The sequence below is a fragment of the Carassius carassius genome, chromosome 43, assembly GCF_963082965.1.
Source record: "Carassius carassius chromosome 43, fCarCar2.1, whole genome shotgun sequence".
Taxonomy (NCBI): Eukaryota; Metazoa; Chordata; class Actinopteri; order Cypriniformes; family Cyprinidae; genus Carassius; species Carassius carassius.
Genome location: NC_081797.1, coordinates 20,744,002 through 20,765,931, shown reverse-complemented (window position 1 = coordinate 20,765,931; position 21,930 = coordinate 20,744,002). Strand labels below are relative to the sequence as shown.

Below are 21,930 nucleotides of genomic sequence, written 5' to 3'. Positions count from 1 at the left end.
TCTTAAACAGTAGACAAATATGTACATAATTGATCAAGTTATCCCAATTTAGCAAATTATATATTTTTTAATATTGAACAATGATGAAACTGAACTGATTTCCGATCAAGGGGATTTAGTGATTATTTATACTGGCACTAATCTTTAAACTACTAGATTTTGTAAAGAACATACTCACTGTTTTAGATATGTTTAACTGTAAACAGCATGTTTCTAGCCAAGCTGTGACATTACCAAAGAGATTGTGTAAGTTAATTTGCAACTTGTGACACACTACTTCCGTGTATATAAATAACAGTGTCATCTGCATATATTTGAATGTTAGCGTTACGACAGACGGATGGAAGATCATTGATGTACAATGTAAAAAGTAGAGGACCCAAAATAGATCCTTGTGGAACACAAGTGGATATACTTAGGGGGGCTGATTATTTTCTGTATACTAACATATTGTGTGAGACCTGACAAATATGATTCAATCCATCCTAAAGTATGTGAAGAAAAATCGAAACGTAATAATTTAGACATAAGAATTCTGTGGTTTACAGTGTCAAAGGCCTTCCTGAGGTCAAGAAACACAGCCCCAACAACCCCTCCTTTATCTAAAAGAGACTTTACTTTTTCAGTGAAGTAACAATTTACCATCTCAGTTGAATAATTTGCTCTGAAGCCAATCTGCATTGGATGTAAAGCACAAGAACTATTATTCAAATGATTAGTGATTTGCACAGCCATAAATTTATCTGCAACCTTTGAGACTTCAGGTAAAATACTAATAGGTCTATAATTACTAGCAGAGTGAGGATCACCACTTTTGAATATGGGCACAATAACAGATGACTTCCAAGCAGAAGGGAACATCCCATGAGAAACTGAAAGATTGCTAATTTTAGTGATATGATTAACTAATGACTCACTAAGCTCTTTAAGCATTACCACATCCATACCAAATATATCCTTTGCTCTGGATTGTTTAAGAGATATAATTGTTCTTCTGACATCTAATTCAAAGACTGCGCTTAGATAAGGGCTTGTTCCACTGTATTAACTGGATAATCTCCTATACCTAAGAAAGAAACATTGAGCAAATGTGTCTACTCATTCAACAAAGTAATGATTAAAGGTACAATTTGTAAGATTTTTGCAGTAAAATATCCAAAATCCACTAGGCTAGTGTTATATATTTTGTCCAACTGATTACTGATAATAGCTCTAATGTTTTCAACTACTTGTAAATCATGAGAAAATCCCATTCTAAACAGTGACACGGGGCAGAGCAGTCGCCTGTCGATGACGTTAGTTACCCTTTGTTACAGCCTTTACTGACGTAGAAGAAGAATCAGAATCAGAATGAGCTTTATTGCCAGGTATGTTCACACATACGAGGAATTTGTTTTCGTGACAGAGCTCCGCAGTGCAACATAACAGCGACAGAACAAAAAACACAATAAGGAATAAAAAATACAAAAAAATACAAATAGGTGGGTAAGGATTGACAATATACAAATTGACAATGTATGGCAGGTATATTAAAATGAGCATTTATGTATGTACATGTATATTATGTGGAAAAATTTTAACTGTACGCTAAGTATGTGTGTTGGATAAATAAGTGTATGTGTATATAAATATAAGTAGTGTAGTGTGTTCCATTTATGTACATGTATATTATGTGCAAAAGATTTACGTGTACGCTAAGTATGTGTGTTGGATAAAAAGTGTAGTGTATATAAATATAAATAGTGTAGTGTGTCCCACAGTTATTATCAGTGTGTTCATAAGATGGATTGCCTGAGGGAAGAAACTATTCCTGTGTCTGGTCGTTCTGGTGCTCAGTGCTCTATAGCGTCGACCAGATGGCAACAGTTCAAAGAGGGAGTGTGCTGGATGTGAGGGGTCCAGAGTGATTTTAACAGCCCTTTTGCTCACTCTGGATAAGTACAGTTCTTGAATAGATGGGAGGGTTGTACCGATAATTCGCTCAGCAGTCCGGACTACCCTCTGTAGTCTTCTGAGGTCAGATTTAGAAGCTGAGCTGAACCAGACAGTTACTGAAGTGCAGAGGATGGATTCGATGATGGTGGAGTAGAACTGTTTCAGCAGATCCTGTGGCAGGTTAAACTTCCTCAGCTGGCGAAGGAAGTACAACCTCTGCTGGGCCTTTTTCACAATGGAGTCAATGTGAATGTCCCACTTCAGGTCCTGAGAGATAGTGGTGCCCAGGAACCTGAATGACTCCACTTGACAACAGTGTTTGGACAAATGCAGAAGTAGCTTCGCAACAAACTTCAACTAGAAAGAGATGCCGATCTCGCTTGTGTTTTTCTTTACAAAAAAAAATGTATTCTATTATAACGATCATCAAGATTAGTATTATGGGGCGCCAAACGCGGGGCATCGCGCCTCTAGACCCGCGCGACGATGTGTCTGATCGCGTCTTTGCATTGACTTTTTATGTAATCTACTTGCGCAAATCTTCCGTTAAATCCATGATTTATCTTTCTGTCTAATTGATGGCAGTCAGCGGTTGAGTAGAAGACAACAAATCCCATCATTCCACGCTCTTTCTTAGTGTCATCAAACCACGCAATTGTTATTGTTTTGATAGTGTGCCCTCTCGTGGCAGGTCCTACAACCTGTACCTTTAAGTGCTTCTGCTACATCAGCTTGATTGTTAGTCAGCTTCCCATTACCATCGATTCAATTGATGACCTATCTTTTCTTTTGTCTCCTTTTAAGTAGTTTAACGGATTCCAGATTGTTTTAGAATTACCTCTTGCCTCGCTTTTTTCAGGGTCTTTACCACCTTGTTCTGTAATGTAACAAAATTTTGTCTATCATGACTTAACTTTTAATAAATCATCCCGTTAAATCTGATGGATTGCCCTTCTGAAGTCATCTAGTTTGCATTTTGGAATGCCGTAAGAATCATATTTCATTCTGAATGAATTTAATCTTTTACTATATAATTTTCTGGCCACTAAAGTAAAATTGTGGTCAGAAAGGCCTGTTAGCATATTAAACATTTTTAAGATTCTCTCTCCTCTGTTACAAAAAATTAAATCAATTTGAGAACTTGAGGCCCATTAATCATTTGCATCAGATCGAAGTGATCGGTTATCTGTTTGAGATTCTTTCTAACTGTTTTATCATCCCAATTAATATCAAAATCTCCCATAATAATAACTTCTTTGTTAAAATCACACTGTTTTAGTAATTTTTTAAGTTTTTCATAAAAAACAATATTTGAAGATGGTGGACGATAAATTACAATTAATACAAAAGACAACTGTGGCGATAGTATAAGATTCAGACTAATACATTCCATATCTGCGCAATTTGCCCAAGCAATTTCATTACACTTGATGCTAGTTTTCACATAAATCATAACTCCACCTCCCTTAGAACCAACTCTATCTTTCCTATACAATTTAAAACCAGTTACTTCTAATGCTGCAGAAGGAGAATTATCATGAAGCCATGTCTCAGATAAACAAAGAAAGTCTAAATTAGAGTCTAATAAAAGATGATGAGTTTGATCACTTTTTGAAATAATACTTCGTATATTCAAATTACCACCTAAGAGACCCTTTGGCTTGACTCTGGGATCCCAAATTGTTCTTGATTGATTTACTGTCTGAAAGAACACCCTTTTCCTATTTTTAAAATACCTTGATTTACAGATTTCCTTTTTACATTTTGCATTGATTTTGCAAACACTTGTGAAGTATCTAAACCAGAATTCACAGAAAAGGAACATGTCGATGACTCAATCGGTGCAGAATTCCCTTCATCCCCCCAGGGTTTCGTAATGCACAAGCTCGTCTGAAAATCAGTGTCACGCCCACTCACCGCATGGTAACCCAAGCCTGCCTCAGACGCAAACAACCCCACATGGACATACTGCGGAACGCCAACTCAGGCCACGGAAACACCCGGAGACTGGGCCTCCTCCACCGCGTCACCCCCCGCACAGCATCAACTCCGCCACCGACATCCAGCGAGACAGAACGAGGGAGATTAGTGTGTTGAGCATAGCCAGACAGTAACATACCGCCGCCAAAAGCGTGGACCTGTAGGATAGCAGGATCCGACATGGAATCTACTAGGCCGGTGTGACACCAGTCCATAATGGTAGCTCCCAAACGTTGTGTCTCCACCACCTCCACGCTCATCATGACACGTGGGCAAGACATCGCCACCAAAACCCGGCTGAGAGACCGCTGAATCCGACGTAAAATCTAATAAATTCTCTGGTTTGGTTTGGTGAGGACCGGGACAGGGATGAATATCTCCCGATAATAGCAAACAAATAATGATAATTAAGCCGAAGGCTTCATTTTGATGAAGTCGAGTTGATGGCTTTGAATGATTCTTTACTCGATTATACAGAGATGGAAAAATAAATGTTAACGCTAAGTGTGCTTCCCATGTCCAAAATTTCCCAAGGCATTGTATGATTGTTTAACTGACCAATCACCATTATCAAAAAAAAATTCTCATATAAATTGTATAATGATTGGTTTTTAAAATGATCTGCAGAAAAAAATTATTAAAAAAAAAATTAACAGAACTTAAAAAGTTAAGAAGCAAGCTGTAAACTAAGAGAGTTGTGACAATGCCTAATGCTCCTGCCACCATCTTGGAAATCATCTGCTTACGTGACAGAAAGTTAAAGCCATCTCAAGCCGAAGGGCAAACTCATCTAATCTGCGTTGATTATTATTAACACTAGATCTGTCTCTGTCAGAACAAGATGCATCAACGAGAATGGCTATATCTTCAACATAAAGCATTTCTGCAGACTCTGTTGATATTCTCCTTGATTCCTTAAATTCAAAAGTTAAGAATGTTATTGATGATATTGCTCCGATAATAGTCTGTAAGAAAACAAACAGACAGAAATCAGTTTGGAGAAGATCAACAATAGTTCAGACTTTGAAAAGACAATGCAGAAAAGCAGAGCGGATGTGGCGGAAGACGAAACTTGAAATTCACTATAGCATCTATAAAGACAGCCTTCATGCTTTTAATGTGAAACTAGCCACAGCTAGACAAAATTCTTCTTAAACCTTATAAACAGTAACTTAAACAACACTCATACTCTTTTTGCCACTGTTGAGAGACTGACAAACCCCCCCAAGTCAGATTCCCAGATAAATGTTCTCAGACTGCATATGCAATGAGTTTGCTTCCTTCTTTTCTGAGAAGATCATCAATATCAGGAAGGCGATTAGCACACCCTTAAAGTAATGCAGAGGTCAAACAGATTCGGCCACAATATCAAAAAGATACTACGTCTATTTTTGAAGCAATTGATAGCAAAAAAATATAAAACAGACATAGTGCAGCACCTAAAATCGTCAACCTGCTATCTTGACACACTTCCCACATCTTTTTTTAAAAGTGTGCTTAACTTTTTAGAAGCAGATCTCTTAGAAGTGGTGAATGCCTCACTTCTTTCTGGGACATTTGCAAACTCCCTGAAAACAGCAGTTGTTAAGCCCCTCCTGAAAAAGAGCAATCTTGATAACACCATTTTGAGCAATTATAGACCAATATCTGATCTTCCTTTATAGGCAAATTATAGAAAAGGTAGTTTTTAATCAGCTGAATAAATACTTAAACTCAAATGGATGCCTGGACAATTTTCAATCTGGTTTTTGACCGAAACACAGCACAGAGACAGCATTCATTAAGATAATAAATGATATTCTCTTAAATTGTGACTCTGGCAAAATATCGGTGCTGGTATTGCTAGATCTCAGTGCTGCGTTTGACACTGTAGATCATAACATACTACTAGAGGGACTGGAAAACTGGGTTGGGCTTTCTGGGATGGTACTCAAATGGTTCAGGTCATACTTATTAGGGAGAGGTTATTATGTGAGATACCCAGATTTACCTAGCATTATCTCCAAATGACTACAGCCCCATTGACTCCCTCTGTCAATGCATTGATGAAATGAATAGTTGGATGTGCCAGAATTTTCTTCAGATAAACAAGAAAAAAACTGAAGTCATTCCATTTCGAAACAAAGATTAAGTTTTCAAGGTGAATGCATACCTTGACTCTAGGGGTCAAACAACTTAATTTCAAGTCAGGAATCTTGGTGTGATTCTGGAAGCAGACCTTAGATTCAGTATTCATGTCAAAGCAGTAACTAAATCAGACTAGAACCAGAAAATCTGAGCATATCACACCAGTCCTCAGGTCCTTACACTGGCTTCCAGTTACATTAAGGATTGATTTTAAAGTACTTTTATTCGTATATAAATCACTCAATGACCTAGGACCGAAATATATTGCAGATATTTTCACCGAATATAAACCTAACAGACCACTCAGATCATTAGGATGGAGTCAGTTAGAAATACTGAGGGTTCACACAAAACAAGGGGAGTCCGCCTTTAGTTACTATGCCGCCCGCAGCTGGAATCAGCTTCCAGAAGAGATCAGATGTGCTAAAACACTAGTCACATTTAAATCTAGACTCACAACTATTATTATTTTTATTTTTATAATTTTCAAAGTTTTAAAATTGCTTGTTTTATTTTTGTTATTCGTGATTATTTTACTTTCTTTTATGTAAAGCACTTTGAATAACCATTGTGTACTAAATTGCCTTGCCAAATGATAAAAGCATTGATACAAAACTCTTAATTATATAAAATATATGTAAATATTTTTAGCTAAAAATATGTAATGATTTCTATGTTTTAAATGTTGCAGTATGTCTAAATTGAGTGTTTTAGCATCAATAAAACCAAAAATGAACTTTTTGCGCTTGTAAATGCTATGTATTTATAGGTATGTATAAACAATGAGACAAAGCTGTACATCCATACCCAGTCCCCCAGTGTTGACTTTGTGGCAAACATTGTGTCCTGTGCCAAAAAAAAAAAAAAAAAAAAAATATATATATATATATATATATATTTGATACACTGTCATTTATTGTGTTGTTTGTGATCTTCTCATCAGCAGCTGCAGTGTCTCTCAGCTGTATCAGTGCAGTCACTGTGACTCTGACTGATGGAGGTTTTTGTACGACTCTTTATCACTGTGTCAACAGCCTAGTACCCATGTAGTGGTAACTCTGACAGTAATATCCTCCTGTATCTTCAGTCTGGACTCCAATGATGGTCAGAGTTAAAACAATGGAAGTTCCACTGCCAACGAATCTAGATGGAGTTCCTGACTGGAGGCTGTTTATGCCATCTATGATGAGTTTAGGAGTTTCTCCAGGTTTCTGCTGATACCAGGCTAAGTCATTGCTGTATATCCCTACATCTATACGACACTCTATTATCACTGTTTGACCGAGCTCGACAGTTATAACTTCAGGTTGAGTCAGAGTGACTCCTCTGGATTCTGAAGAAGAGAAAATAAAATCAGTTAGTGTTTAAAACTACATCATATATATATATATATATATATATATATATATATATATATATATATATATATATATATATATATTTTTTTTTTACAAAACTGCAACATTAGTGTCAAATTGTTTATTTCTAACCTTGAATAAAAGCTGCAGTGATCCAGATGAGGATGATGATGCTGTTCATTGTTTTGTTGTGTCTTGTGTGATGATGAAGATTGTTCTGTTCTGCTCTCAGTCATGAAGTGTTAAACTCACAGCTCTATAAACACTCTCAGAGCACTGAAGCATGTGCTGACGATGCAAAGAATTGGGCAGGATTTAGTTAGGTAAAAAAAATAAAAAATAATAATTGTTAGCCTGAATATACTGTAAGCCACTTTGGATAAATGTAAATGACTTTATTAGTTACAGTATAAGCTTGTAAAATTGCTACCACATGAACACACATGCAATGAACACATTTAGCTAGTGATGGTACAATTGTTACTGCAGCTCAGATGCTCTGATGCAGGTTTTCAAAGCACAATTGTATCACACACTGTGCTGAGACAGTGCACAACACTATTCATTAAACACTTATTTAATGTATAGAAATAAAAGTTTACGATATTAACAGATTATTCAGTGTTTTCAGATTACAAGCAGTGTTTTCAGAGACCCCAGTTTCAGAGACCCCCAGTTTTAATCAGAACCCTAACTATACAGTGTATTTAGTAAAACAAGTAAAATAAAATTCAGTACATTTTTATTAAACTAAGTAAAATCAAATTCTATTACAAATCAGTCAATCAGTCAATTAATCTCTATCAAAAGTGACGGTGGAATGTAGCAGATGAACAATTCCTTACCAATCTGCCAATAACAAGCTTGATCCTTGATGACAAGGGGAAAGAAGAAATGTTTTACCGAAAAGTACTTAAAAAGCAGGATTTCATTTTATACCATTTCTTTAAACCAGTGGTTCTCAAAATGTTTATACAATGTCCCACTTTAAGAAATATTTGGCTAAAAATTACCACCATAATGACCAACATTAAATTTCAGCAGGGTAGTAGGCCTAACTATTTATCCTCTATAATGGGAATTTTATCAGTGGAGCCCTCCAGTCCTGGAATTTAATTTTTATCGGGGGAACCCCACGAAACGACAAACGACTACATAATAGCACACAGTTTCCCTGCTCACTCCAAACTAGTCTCCACTTGGAGATTTGGAATTTGCCCTTGAATCGTACGGTACACGATAAGCGTACCATTACACCCCTAATAATAACAGTCATATTTTCAAATTTAGAAAGGCGCGAACAGTTTCATTGTCCCGTTTCCTGGATGACACACAGATTAACCAATCATGATCAAAGCAATAAAGTAATACAACCAATAGGATTACGGCCCCTGTGCTGTATAGAGAGTAAAATGGGGTTAGTTGTAACACACATGGTTTAAATATTTCCAAAAATGCTATCATAACAAAATTAAAAGAGTTTACTAGTTGCCATATCAATATTATATAGAGAAAAAAGTGTGCCTTTATTCAAAAATATTTTGAAGACATCGCTGAATATTTATTTTACCAAAGTAAAATTACATTTCTGGCTTAAGTACATTTTTCATCTCAGTTTTTATTAATTTAAAAGACAAATCCTCTATTATTTTAATCTCCAATCTTATAATTATCAGTTTTTTAAATGCTTCACTAAGAAGACACTCAACAGTTTTAATTTCCAGATGTGCAGAGGGGGAATGTGGTAACACTGCTCAATGTGCCCTGCACTTATTAATCTATGCTTTTCTATAACATTAGAAATTGCATTTTCACTATTTACTATTCTAATCCATAACTCTACCAGTCCACTAACACTCTACTAACACTTATAATGATAGTCAGTAGAAACAGTATGTAGGTGCAACGTTACTTATGTAGTCAACCGAATGTATTAATGGGACAATCAAAATAAAGTGAAACCCAAAACAGTCCATGTGTATTGTTCATTCCATGTGCTGAATTAACAAGCAAGGGTGGATGATAATATTGTATCAAACTCACAGCACTATAAACACTCTCAGAGCACTGCAGCATGTGTTGACGATGCAAAGAATTGGGCAGAATTTACAACAGCTTGAGCTGCTAACAAACACATATACAGAAATATCCGTTTAGACCTTTTTTAAAGGTGTCTTTGTTACAGTGTAATTATATATGTAAGTACTGTGTAATATTAATTAGCTACATGTGCTAACTATATGGTTAGGGATAGGATTAGGGTTTGACTTAGGGTTACTTGCATGTAATTATGCATAATGTAACATGTCTCACAAGGACACCTTAAAATAAAGTGTTACCAAATGTCCTCTTCACAGGCATACAGTAGCTCTCACTTATGCACAGCAGTGTCTGATAATAGAGGATATAATGAGATAAAGGCGAACAACATTCAGCTGGTCATGTGGTCTCAACATGGCTTCCACCATAGAGAAACAGAAGATACTGCATTCAGCTGCCCTAGTTACTGCAATTCAACAGAGCTGAGACTTGGCAGCATCCAATCACTTCAATAGTTTCAAACAAAGATTAATGATTGTTGTACACTCAATACTATGAGACACTGTATTTTTTAACATTTCTGTTTAATTCACAAACATTAAGAAGGTCTGAAAATGACTGTGTGAGTGTGTTTCCTAAATTGCTGCCAATTTCCTTAAAAAGGTCATATATAAAGATCATCAGGACTCTAAATACACTTTTTGGTCAGTTTCTTTGCAGCCACAGGTTCTACTGTGAATCATTTTGATTGAGCTACATATGAAAAAACAGAAACTGTCACGGTTCATGAATTCACTGTCTCTCTCTCTCGTCTAGTGTGCTGTTGTGTGTGTCTGTAGGCGTGGTCACCGATTAGCGGTGATCAGTGGCACCAGCTGGTTTCTATTGTTTGTTCCCTTTATAAGTTCAGTAACCTGTGTCTCATGTTGTCAGATCGTTGTGCTTCCCGGTGTGTTCCTGTACCTGTTCCTGTGTCTGTCTAGTTGGAGTGGATTCCCTGTGTTGTCGTTGCGTTCTTCCCCGGATTTATTCTCAGCACTCTTTCATCGAGCACCGCCACCAGAATACCATTCAAGGGATCATCACTGGACTGAGCACCTTGACCAGTTGTCCACCTAAGTCCCTGCGTCACAGTCCCATCCTGCGTGGTGTCCGCCCGCCTGTTCTGCTGTGCTGTGATCTTCATTAAGCCTTATTCTGACCATTGTGCTGACTACTAATAAACAGCGTTATTGCAATTACATCCTTTTTCTGTCTTACGTAACAGAACGATCTGACCCTTTATGGATGTAGCAGGCGCTACGAGTTGGGAGGAGTTCGCGGCTCAAAGCATCGCAAGAATGGACACCCAAGAGGAGAACATCTCTACCACAGAACGGGCGGTCCAAGCGCTTGTGACGCAGGTGTCCGAGCTCACCCAACAAATACAACAGCTACGAGTTCCCACTGCGCCGCCCACACCGCCAGTTCAGCCCTCTCCACCAGAGCCGCGGCGAGAACCGAGACTGCCTACACTGGATGGATATGCAGGTGAACCAGAATTTTGCAGAGCATTTTTGACCCGATGTTCTATGCACTTTGCATTACAGCCACAGATGTTCGATCAGGAGCAGTCCAAAGTGGCATTTGTGTTGACGCTGTTATTGGGCAAAGCGGCTCTCTGGGGAACGGCGTTGTGGGAAAATCAAGACCCATGCTGCGCCTCGTTCCAGGCACTCTCCGAGGAGATGAAGATGGTCTTCAATCGTGCGGTGGCGGGTAGGGAGGCGGCCAGATTACTCGCCGATTTCCACCAAGGTAACGGTTCGGTGTCGGAATATTCGATCCAGTTCCGCACCCTGGCTGCAGAGTATCGATGGAACGTGGAGGCGCAGTGGGACAGATTCCTGCATGGGTTGGCTGACCGTGTTCAGAGGGAAATTTATATGCTGGACCTTCCTACCAGTCTCAATGGACTTATTGAGTTAGCACTACGAGTGGATGCTCGGCTGAGCAGAATGGGTCGCTTCCAACAGAACCATCCGTTTCGCGGCACGGAGAGAATGCACTCTGAGAACCTGGATACGGTCAGTCCCAGTTACGATCCTGAGCCCATGCAGGTGGGTAGAGCTCGGCTTTCCCGGGAGGAGAGAGAAAGGCGGAGGTCCCAAGGACTGTGCCTATACTGCGGGAGGGGCCACTTCATCCACTCATGCCCGTTAAAAGGATCAAGCCCGGTAGTAACTATGAGGCTACTATCAGGTGGGATCTCCGCCGAGAAGACCTCATCATCACCATCATCATCATCATCTACTCTCCTTCCGGTAAGACTAAGGTGGGCAACCAACACACATGACACCAAGGCCTTACTGCATTCGGGGGCAGAGGGTAATTTTATGGACTCAGAACTGGCTCACCGTCTTCACATTCCTATCACCCCTCTCACATACAAGATTTCTGTCAGTGCTCTTAATGGACAACAGCTTCCCAACATTTCACACGCTACTGAACCCATCACTCTCATCACATCTGGCAACCACACTGAGACAATAACATTCCTCCTCATGAACTCACCTCTGGCACCCATCGTACTTGGTCATCCTTGGTTCACACAGCACAATCCCAGAGTCGATTGGGGGCACAATTCTGTATCTATGTGGAGTAATACGTGTCATGAGTCATGTCCAGTGTCTGCGTGTTCGTCTGTACCTGTGTCTGTTTTTCAGGAGGAGGCAGTGAATTTGTCTAACGTGCCCGGGGAGTACCAGGACCTGAGAGAAGTGTTCAGTAAGTCTCGTGCTGCTTCTCTTCCTCCACATAGTCCCTACGACTGTGCCATAGACTTAGTGCCAGGTGAGTCTCCGCCTAAGGGCAAGATATATTCACTTTCTGTTCCAGAGAGGGAGGCTATGGAGAAATATATTTCTGATTCTCTAGGATCCAGATTCATTAGACCCTCCTCATCTCCAGCGGGGGCGGGGTTCTTTTTTGTGGGGAAGAAGGATGGGTCTCTGCAACCGTGCATTGATTACCGAGGGTTGAACAACATCACGGTAAAGAATAATTATCCTTTACCGTTGATGTCTTCAGCCTTCGAGCGGTTACAGGGAGCATCCATCTTCACAAAATTGGATTTACGTAACGCTTATCATTTGGTTCGCATAAGGAAGGGTGATGAATGGAAGACCGCGTTTAATACCCCTAGAGGGCACTTTGAATACTTGGTTATGCCTTTCGGGCTATCCAACTTGCCAGCGGTCTTCCAGGCACTCGTCAATGATGTGCTGAGAGATATGGTTGACCAATTCATATATGTTTACCTGGATGACATATTGATCTTTTCGTCTTCTCTCCAGGAACACGTTCAGCACGTCAGACGAGTGCTTCAGAGGTTGCTAGAGAATGGGCTTTTTGTCAAGGCGGAGAAACCGCCCGGGTTCCAAAAACATCAAACCCGATTCCTTATCTCGTATTTTTGACCATTCCGAACGCCCGTCTACTCCCGAGTGTATTTTACCCGAGACATTAGTGGTCTCCACTCTTAGATGGGAGATCGAATCGAAGGTTATGAAAGCCTTAGAAGGTGTAATGCCTCCACCCGATTGCCCACCGAACCGGTTGTTTGTACCAGAGGAGTTTTGGTCTGACGTCATTCAGTGGGGTCATTGTTCCAGTATAGCATGTCATCCAGGAGTAAATCACACCAGTTTTTTTGGTGAAGCAACAATTCTGGTGGCCATTAATGGCTCGCGACATCCGCAGTTTTGTTTTGGCTTGCTCGGTTTGTGCCACTGGTAAGACTTCCAATCGACCCCCTGATGGGTTACTGCAACCGCTGTCAGTCCCTTCGAGACCCTGGTCCCACATTGCACTAGACTTTATTACCACCCTCCCGCCCTCCCAGGGCAAGACGGTCGTTTTGACTATCATGGACCGGTTCTCGAAGGCGGCTCACTTTATTCCCTTGCCCAAATTACCCTCAGCCAAGGAGACCGCGGTTGCTGTCGTAGATCACATCTTTCGCTTACATGGCCTCCCGATGGACATGGTTTCCGACAGGGGACCCCAACTTGTGTCAAAATTTTGGCAAGAATTTTGTAGATTATTGGGGGCGACTGTCAGTCTCTCTTCAGGGTTTCATCCCCAAAGCAATGGTCAAATGGAGAGAGCCAACCAAGATCTGGAGAGAGTGTTGCGATGTTTGGTTTCCAAGAATCCTTCCTGTTGGAGCCAACAACTTTCTATGGTGGAGTACGCCCACAATTCATTACCAGTGTCATCCACGGGCCTTTGCTCCATTTGAATGTAGTTTAGGTTACCAGCCACCAGTTTTTGCTAGTACGGAATCCTTCGTCCAGAGGTGTCACCACACTTGGACTAAAACCCGTGAGACTCTTCTCCAAGTGGGGGCGCGCACCAAGGCCAAAGCCGATCGCCACCGGTCGAAGCCTCCCGTATATGTCGTTGGTCAAAAAGTGTGGCTTTCAACCAAGAACAATCCTCTCTGCTCCGTGTCTAATAAACTTGCTCCCAAATTCATCGGCCCGAAGTTGGGTTCCTGCTAGAGACATTCTGGATCACTCCCTTATCGATGATTACAATCGACAGGTAAGTCTGTCGGTGAACGCCAGGAGGCGTTCTTTGGGGAGGGGTACTGTCACGGTTCATGAATTCACTGTCTCTCTCTCGTCTAGTGTGCTGTTGTGTGTGTCTGTGGGCGTGGTCACCGATCAATGGGGATCAGTGGCGCCAGCTGGTTTCTATTGTTTGTTCCCTTTATAAGTTTAGTAACCTGTGTCTCATGTTGTCAGATCGTTGTGCTTCCTGGTGTGTTCCTGTACCTGTTCCTGTGTCTGTCTAGTTGGAGTGGATTCCCTGTGTCGTCATTGCGTTCTTCCCCAGATTTATTCTCAGCACTCTTTCATCGAGCACCGCCACCGGAATACCATTCAAGGGATCATCACTGGACTGAGCACCTTCACCAGTTGTCCACCGAAGTCCCTGCGTCACAGTCCCATCCTGCGTGGTGTCCGCCTGCCTGTTCTGCTGTGCTGTGATCTTCATTAAGCCTTATTCTGACCATTGTGCTGAGTACTAATAAACAGCGTTATTGCAATTACATCCTGTTTCTGTCTTACGTAACAGAAACATCAGTATGAGGAACTCCACAACACCATCCATGATAAAAGAGGTCAGAGGTGAAAACTCATCAAAAACATTTCTTTATAATATGTAATAACATGTCACAAGAGAATGAATGAAACAAAGTAAAAATGAATCATGCCTATTGTTAATGGGAGTGGAAAAACTAATTGTTTTTCAATTAATAACAAACATTTTGAAGGCATTTTATATGAAAGTTTTGTTCTTTTCTTTTGAAAAGCATTTCGTCACCTTGGAATTATAAGATTCTATCTGACATTTGTCAAAATTGAATTATCCACATTCATCAAAACATTCATGTTTACATTTTGGGACTTTTCATTTAGAAAAAAAGTATCTATCTAAAAAGTCGTACTCTAACTTGGTTCTGTAAGGTTCTATCTGTGAGCCAATCAGCACTTCGAATGCACACAAGAGGACCAATCAAGGTCAACTTTCTTTGTCATGTCGCTGGACTGCTCTGCAGGAAAGAAAATGTTAAATATTTTAAAGTTGTGAATGACAACTAAGGTCATAATGATCTAATGTTTCACTCAAAATTACCAGATAATTAAAATATATATATAAATTATCGGACAAAACTGAACTAACTCGTATGGCTTTACAGCAGAGCAATTACTGTATGCAAAGAAATATAAGTGTCACGGTCATTTGATGTGGTGAATAGCAATCAAAATGTTTTTGAAGATGCTGAAAAGTGATAGTTTTGAGAATATGGTTGCGATCGTGAATATGAGCCAGATGTTGACTAGTGTGCTCTGATCATGATAGAGATGGTAAAATCATCTGCTCAGACTGAACCCTTCCAAGTTTAAAAAGGTAACATAATATGCTTTATTTTATTACTTTTTAATTGTTATTTAAATATCAGAAGAGTTTCACATTCCCGATATGTAATAACTGGTGCAACATGCATGCGTTTAAGGGTTAAACAACTTTGCTAAAGCGTTGTGTTTTCTTGCAGTTTAAAGTCTGTTACTGTCTTAAATGTTACATTATTAATCCTTAAAGGCCAAATAGTCATAAATTAAATTGATGAGGTCTTACAACAATAAATTTTAACATGTAATCTCAGCCATACTGATCTCTAGAGAGACAGATCCCAAAGTCTTGGTCAAAAGCTTAAACTGTTCCTGCAATGATGTGTTTAATTATCCACCATATTCCTGCCTAAAATTAACATCCATACTGGACAGAATATTTAGCATGGCCTTTTGTGCTTTCCTTGAACAAGAAAAAAAAATGTCCTAAAAATATGACATTTCATAAAAAGTGTTCAGCTTACCTATCTCACACATATCGACACATTGTTACAACTCATTTTATGTTTTAAAACAAATTATAAGTAAACGTTTGTTTTTGTCAATAGCTAAGATGTTTCTACTCTCAGTGTGTTGTAGTGTTTCTCTCTCTAATGGAGTGTGTGTTCACTCGAGTGGAATAGAGGTTTTTGTACGAGTGTTTCATTAGATTGTATCACTGTGGTGGACTTTCGGTGGAGGAACTAAACTTGTGGTGAAATGTAAGTCTGTCTCACTTATCTATAATAGAGAAAAGTCATTATATATAGATGAGTGGTCTGTCTATTTAGTTCTCTATTTAAAAATAATAATAATGTTTTGAAAAAACAACAACAAAAAAATAATAGCTTACAGTATTTTTTTTTATAATAATTAACACAATTATATTTATAGTAAATATTTAGTTACAATTTTTTTTTTTTTTTTGATGGTCCACTTTAGACATTCTACTAACTACATGTCAACTAACTCTCAGATTAGACTGTTAGGGTAGGTTTAGGGTTAGTAGAATAAGCTGACCCATATTTGCAAAGTTTCTCAAAGTCAGTATGTTGTGGACCCATCAAAATAAAGTGTTAGATAAATAAAAATAGATAAATAGAAAAAAAAGAAAAATATTAAGCAGACAATCTAGTAATACTCTAATGACTCTTAGTTGACATGTAGGTGCAAAGTTACTTACTGTTAGTAGAATGTCTAAAGTGGAAGATCAAAATAAAGTGTTAGCAAATATTTAATCTAAAACATTGTTTGGATTGTTTTGATATGGAGTAAACTGAATTATTCAGTCTGAACAAAAAAATCCTGTCTAAAAACTCTTTCATATCTCACTGAGTTTTATCAGTTTATCAGTTTTTTCTTTCATTCATGTCTACTCTTTGTTCATATATAGCTAACCTTGTTACTGTATGTGTTACACATAGAAAAGTTAGATTTGATGTTCAAAAATATTTATGTAGCAACTTTCTGTAGATCAATGTGATTTTGAACATTTGACATTGCTTATGTCATTCTTGTAATTCAGTGTTTTTAATATAAATACAAAATGTGTGTACATTTAAAAAAATCATTTGATTCAGTTACTTTCTGATTATAAACAGCAATATATTTTAACTTGTAGTCAGACAATGTGTATTTAAAATTAAATCTGAACAGTCTAAAAAAGATGAGATGAATATCTCATATACACAAAATGCAATGTTAGGATATAAAAACTACCGGAATTAAAGCAATCAGTGTCTTAATATGTTTACTTTCATTTAGGAGGTTTGCTTTAAATGTGTATACTGATTTTGTAGCTTGTATAGTGATAAAAAATATATCAGCTGTAGTGATTTTGAATGAGATGAATGTTGAGATTGGTGTGATTTTGAATGCACTGCTCATGTCTGCTGCTGAAAGTCCTGTTGAAATGCTGTGAATGCTGCAGGGCAGAAGAGTGCTGGAGCTGCAGTGTGTTTTCTCTGTGTTTGTGAATGTGTTGTGTTTGTCTCCTGCAGCTGGTCCCACAGTGAAGCCCTCAGTGTCTCTGCTGCCGCCCTCTTCTCTGCAGATCTCTGGAGACTCAGCCGCACTGCTCTGCCTGCTCAGCTCTTACTCTCCACAGGGGGCGCTGGTGAGCTGGACACTGGACGGCTCAGAGGTCACCGAGGGGGTTGTGACCAGCGCAGAGAGCGAGCAGGACGGCCGCTACAGCCGCAGTAGTGTCCTGACCCTCAGCAAAGCACGCTGGGAAGCGGGAGAGCAGTACGTCTGCAGAGTAACACATGATGGAGCTCCTCATGAGGCCTCGTTCCACAAGAGTCGCTGTTAGTCGCTCGCACTGCTGATGTTTCTCAAGTGAGCGCTGCTCTCTCCTGAAGATGAGCGTATCTGAGTGTCCTGTGTCAGGCAGGATTCACATGAGTCTAGTGCTGCAGCTGTAGTCATTTACAACTCAATACTGAAAGAGAGCTCTAGTGTCAAAGCACTGGCTGATCTTTCAATCTGCTGTGTTTGCTGCAACATTTAATAAAGCTTCTCAACAAACTACATTTGTGTCTGACAACATCATTCAACCAACAGATGAAGATGCATGTAGTGTTTGTCCAGGTGTTTTTCAGAAGCTCGATCAGTAGCAGTAAATGTAGTCAAATAAAGCTCTTGAGGTTTGAACATGGTCTCTGGAGACAGAGCTGCTCTATTCTGAGAGGATCACAATCACTCCACCCTGACAATGCAAATGAGATTTTCATCCCACACTCCCAGAGTCACTGTTTGATTGGTTACATGATCTGGACTGAAACACACCAGTTTCACTTCTGCTGTAATCAAGCAGCCCAGGTGAAAAATATATTTAAATTATATCATACTAAATCCATTTTAAATGTATTATCTTGAAACAATACGTATATTAGGTATGTTTCAAGATATTTTTAAGTTCAGTTTTTAGCTATTTGAAATATATTTTAATATATAAAATTATGTAAAATTGGAACCACTTCAACTATATTAAGTGTAATTTAATTATATTTATTTACAATTCATGTAAAATATTATTCTAATTTGACTCAATAACAATATCATTTCAGCTCATTAGAAATGCATTAGCATTACAATACTAGTTTATTAAGTAGCTTTTTTTCAGGTATTAAAAATGGTTTAAAGGTGCAAAAACCATTAACCCTAAATTATTAAACATAAAATACTAGAGAACTTTAAAAAGTCCAGCAGCATATACTGTATAATATCTTGACCATAAATACATAGAAAATGAAAGATCAGTGAAATGCTATGACAGAGCTCTTTTTTTATCTGTTGTGTTGTGTTGTGTAGTGTTGTGTGTGTGTGTGTGTGTGTGTTGGTTGATCAGTGTTGTGTGTGTGTGTGTGTGTGTGTTGATCAGTGTTGTGTGTGCGATTGTGTTGATCAGTGTTGTGTGTGTGTGTTGATCAGTGTTGTGTGTGTGTTGATCAGTGTTGTGTGTGTGTGTGTGTTGATCAGTGTTGTGTGTGTGTGTGTGTGTGTGTGTGTGTGTGTGTGTGTGTGTGTGTGTGTGTTGATCAGTGTTGTGTGTGTGTGCGTGTGTGTGTGTGTGTGTATTGATCAGTGTTTTGTGATTGTGTCGATCAGTGTTGTGTGTGTGATTGTGTTGATCAGTGTTGTGTGTGTGATTGTGTTGATCAGTGCTGTGTGTAATTGTGTTGATCAGTGTTGTGTGTGTGTGTGTGTGTGTGTGTTGATCAGTGTTGTGTCGATCAGTGTTGTGTGTGATTGTGTTGATCAGTGCTGTGTGTGTGTGTGTGTGTTGATCAGTGTTGTGTGTGTGTGTGTGTATGTGTGTGTGTTAATCAGTGTTGTGTGATTGTGTTGATCAGTGTTGTGTGATTGTGTTGATCACTGTTGTGTGTGATTGTGTTGATCAGTGTTGTGTGTGATTGTGTTGATCAGTGTTGTGTGTGTGATTGTCTTGATCAGTGTTGTGTGTGTATGTGTGTGTCGATCAGTGTTGTGTGTGATTGTGTTGATCAGCGCTGTGTGTGTTTGTGTTGATCAGCGCTGTGTGTGATTGTGTTGATCAGTGTTGTGTGATTGTGTTATCAGTGTTGTGTGTGTGTGATTTTCTTGATCAGTGTTGTGTGTGTATGTGTGTGATTGTGTTGATCAGTGTTGTGTGTGATTGTGTCGATCAGTGTTGTGTGTGTTTGTGTTGATCAGTGTTGTGTGTGTTTGTGTTGTAGAGCAGCTGCAGTGTCTCTCAGCTGTATCAGTGCAGTCACTGTGACTCTGACTGACGGAGGTTTTTGTACGACTCTTTATCACTGTGTGAACTCTGGAATATGGTGATAACTCTGACAGTAATAATCTCCTATATCTTCAGTCTGGACTCCACTGATGGTGAGAGTGAAATCACTGTAAGAACCACTGCCACTGAATCTAGATGGAGTTCCAGTGTAACGGCTTGTTGCTTCATATATGAGGAGTTTAGGAGCTTCTCCAAGTTTCTGTATGTACCAGTGTAAGTAATTACCACCAAATACTGAACTGCTGGTTTTACAATTTATTCTGACTTCTTGTCCTTGAGCTGCTGTTATTAATGATGGACTCTGAGTTACAGTGTACTGTCCTTTACACTCTGAAAGAAAAAATAATAATAAAAAAGGACAATAATTAAAATGATGTATATTTCACATTTTAAATTAATGAGTGTAATTGTTGTTATGAAAGTTTTACTACAAACCTTGAGCAAACAGTGTGAGAGTCCAGATGAGGATGATGTTGTTCATTGTTGTTGTTGTGTCTTGTGTGATGATGAAGATTGTGTTCTGTTCTGCTCTCAGTCATGAAGTGTTAAACTCACAGCTCTATAAACACTCTCAGAGCACTGAAGCATGTGCTGACGATGCAAAGAAGTGGGCAGGATTTACAACAGCTTGAGCTGCTGCCAAACTCATATACAATAAAAAAAAGATAGAAAATATAATTTTACAACGATTAGGTTTGAGTATAAAGAGTCGTATTGATTGAATTTTATAGAATTTGATTCTGATTCTGCTTATTGATTCCGATTCTTATAGATTCCTAGTTTCGGTTCCAATAAGAAAAAAAAAAAAATAAGTCAAACATTTAGATGTCAAACATATTTATTCTGTCATTTTACAAAGTCTTCGGTTGCTGCTGAATATCATGAGGAAAAGGCAGCAGCCTACAGAAAACGTAAGGCTACAAGAGGAACTTTTGCCTATGGTTTGATTATGGTAAATTAGGAACAATAAATCAATTAGGAATAGCATAAAAAATACAACTGAACAAATTTCAGGCACAGAAATTGACAAATTTAGAAAAACTGCTTAGTTTTCATTCACATCTGTTGATTTCCACTTAAGAAAAAAATGGCTGCATAATGCTAGCAAAGTTAATTGTCTAGCCGTGAGACTCTCGCCGACATACGACGGAGGCCCAATACTCGCAGTGTCGAATGGGTAAGCATCACCTACCGTAGAAAGGAAAGGGTAATGTTGTCTAGACGGGAGGCTCTCGTCGACGCCTGATGGGAGGTAAATACTCACAACATCAAACGGGTAAGCCTCTCCGAGTATGGTGAGTATTTGGCCAGACAGTGACGGGTTTTTCTTTTTTTCTTAAGAATTCGACTAAAAATAGTGGTTCGTGTGGGGGAATTTAATCAGATAATTTCTAAGGTGGAAGCACTCTGAGATGGACTAGATGGTTGGATTGGAGAAGAAAAAGTCAGTTTGTCTAGCCAGGAGGTTTTCACCGTCATCCGACGGGAGCTCAATACTCACTGCATCGAACGGGTAGCCTCACTGATGTAAGACAGAAAGGTAAGGTTGTGTAGCCGGGAGGATCTTGCCGGGATCAGATGGGAATTCAACGCTCACGGCACAAACGGGTAAGCTTCACTGGTGGTCGGATGGAAGGGCCAAGATTGCTTGACCAGGAAGGCTCTTTCAGCATTCGACGGGAGTTCAATACTCACTGCACGGGGGGGTAGGCAACACTGTTAGTTGAAAGAAAACATTAATTAGACTGGGAAAGCTCTTGCAGCATCTGATGGGAGTTTAAAACTCGCGGCATCAGATGAGTAAGCTTTGCTGGTAGTTGAACGGGAAAGGCAAGGTTTGCTTGACCGGGAGCACTCTGGCAGTGCCTGACAGGGAGTTAGAAGAACAATTTGGTTGTCTAAAAGGGTAGACGTTATGAGGATTACTTGCGTAATTGTTTTAACAAATCCAATGAGCTGCTTCCGATAACATGTCAGAAAATCTTGTTGCAATCTTTGCAATTGAAAATGAAGTGTACAAAAAATAAAAATAAACCAAATTTCCTGTGCCAGTATACCCCAAATAAGGGCCATGAATGAGCGATATTGTCATTTGTCAAATCGTCATATTGTCAGCACGTGAGATCGACGATAAACGATATTATCATGCATGGGTAGAGTAAGAGAGAGACCCTTTGTTCTTGTCATAGCTTATCTATTTGGAGATTTATAAATGAGAGAAAGCCTATGGAATCACCCATAATCGAAAAAATTTACTTTCAAA

The 21,930-nt window shown here is 39.1% G+C and overlaps 1 protein-coding gene, 1 pseudogene and 1 gene segment (V, D, J or C); 2 read left to right on the top strand and 1 right to left on the bottom strand.

The window, feature by feature from the left end:
• LOC132125468 (uncharacterized) overlaps window positions 1–21,930 on the top strand; it is a 1,183,551-nt gene that overhangs the window by 801,448 nt on the left and 360,173 nt on the right. The gene's annotated exons all lie outside the window — the stretch shown is intronic.
• Window positions 16,712–17,813, top strand: LOC132125386 (immunoglobulin lambda constant 7-like). The segment is given in 1 exon segment: window positions 16,712–17,813. A coding segment is annotated over 1 exon segment (393 nt).
• Window positions 19,681–20,206, bottom strand: LOC132124838 (immunoglobulin kappa variable 1D-33-like; annotated as a pseudogene).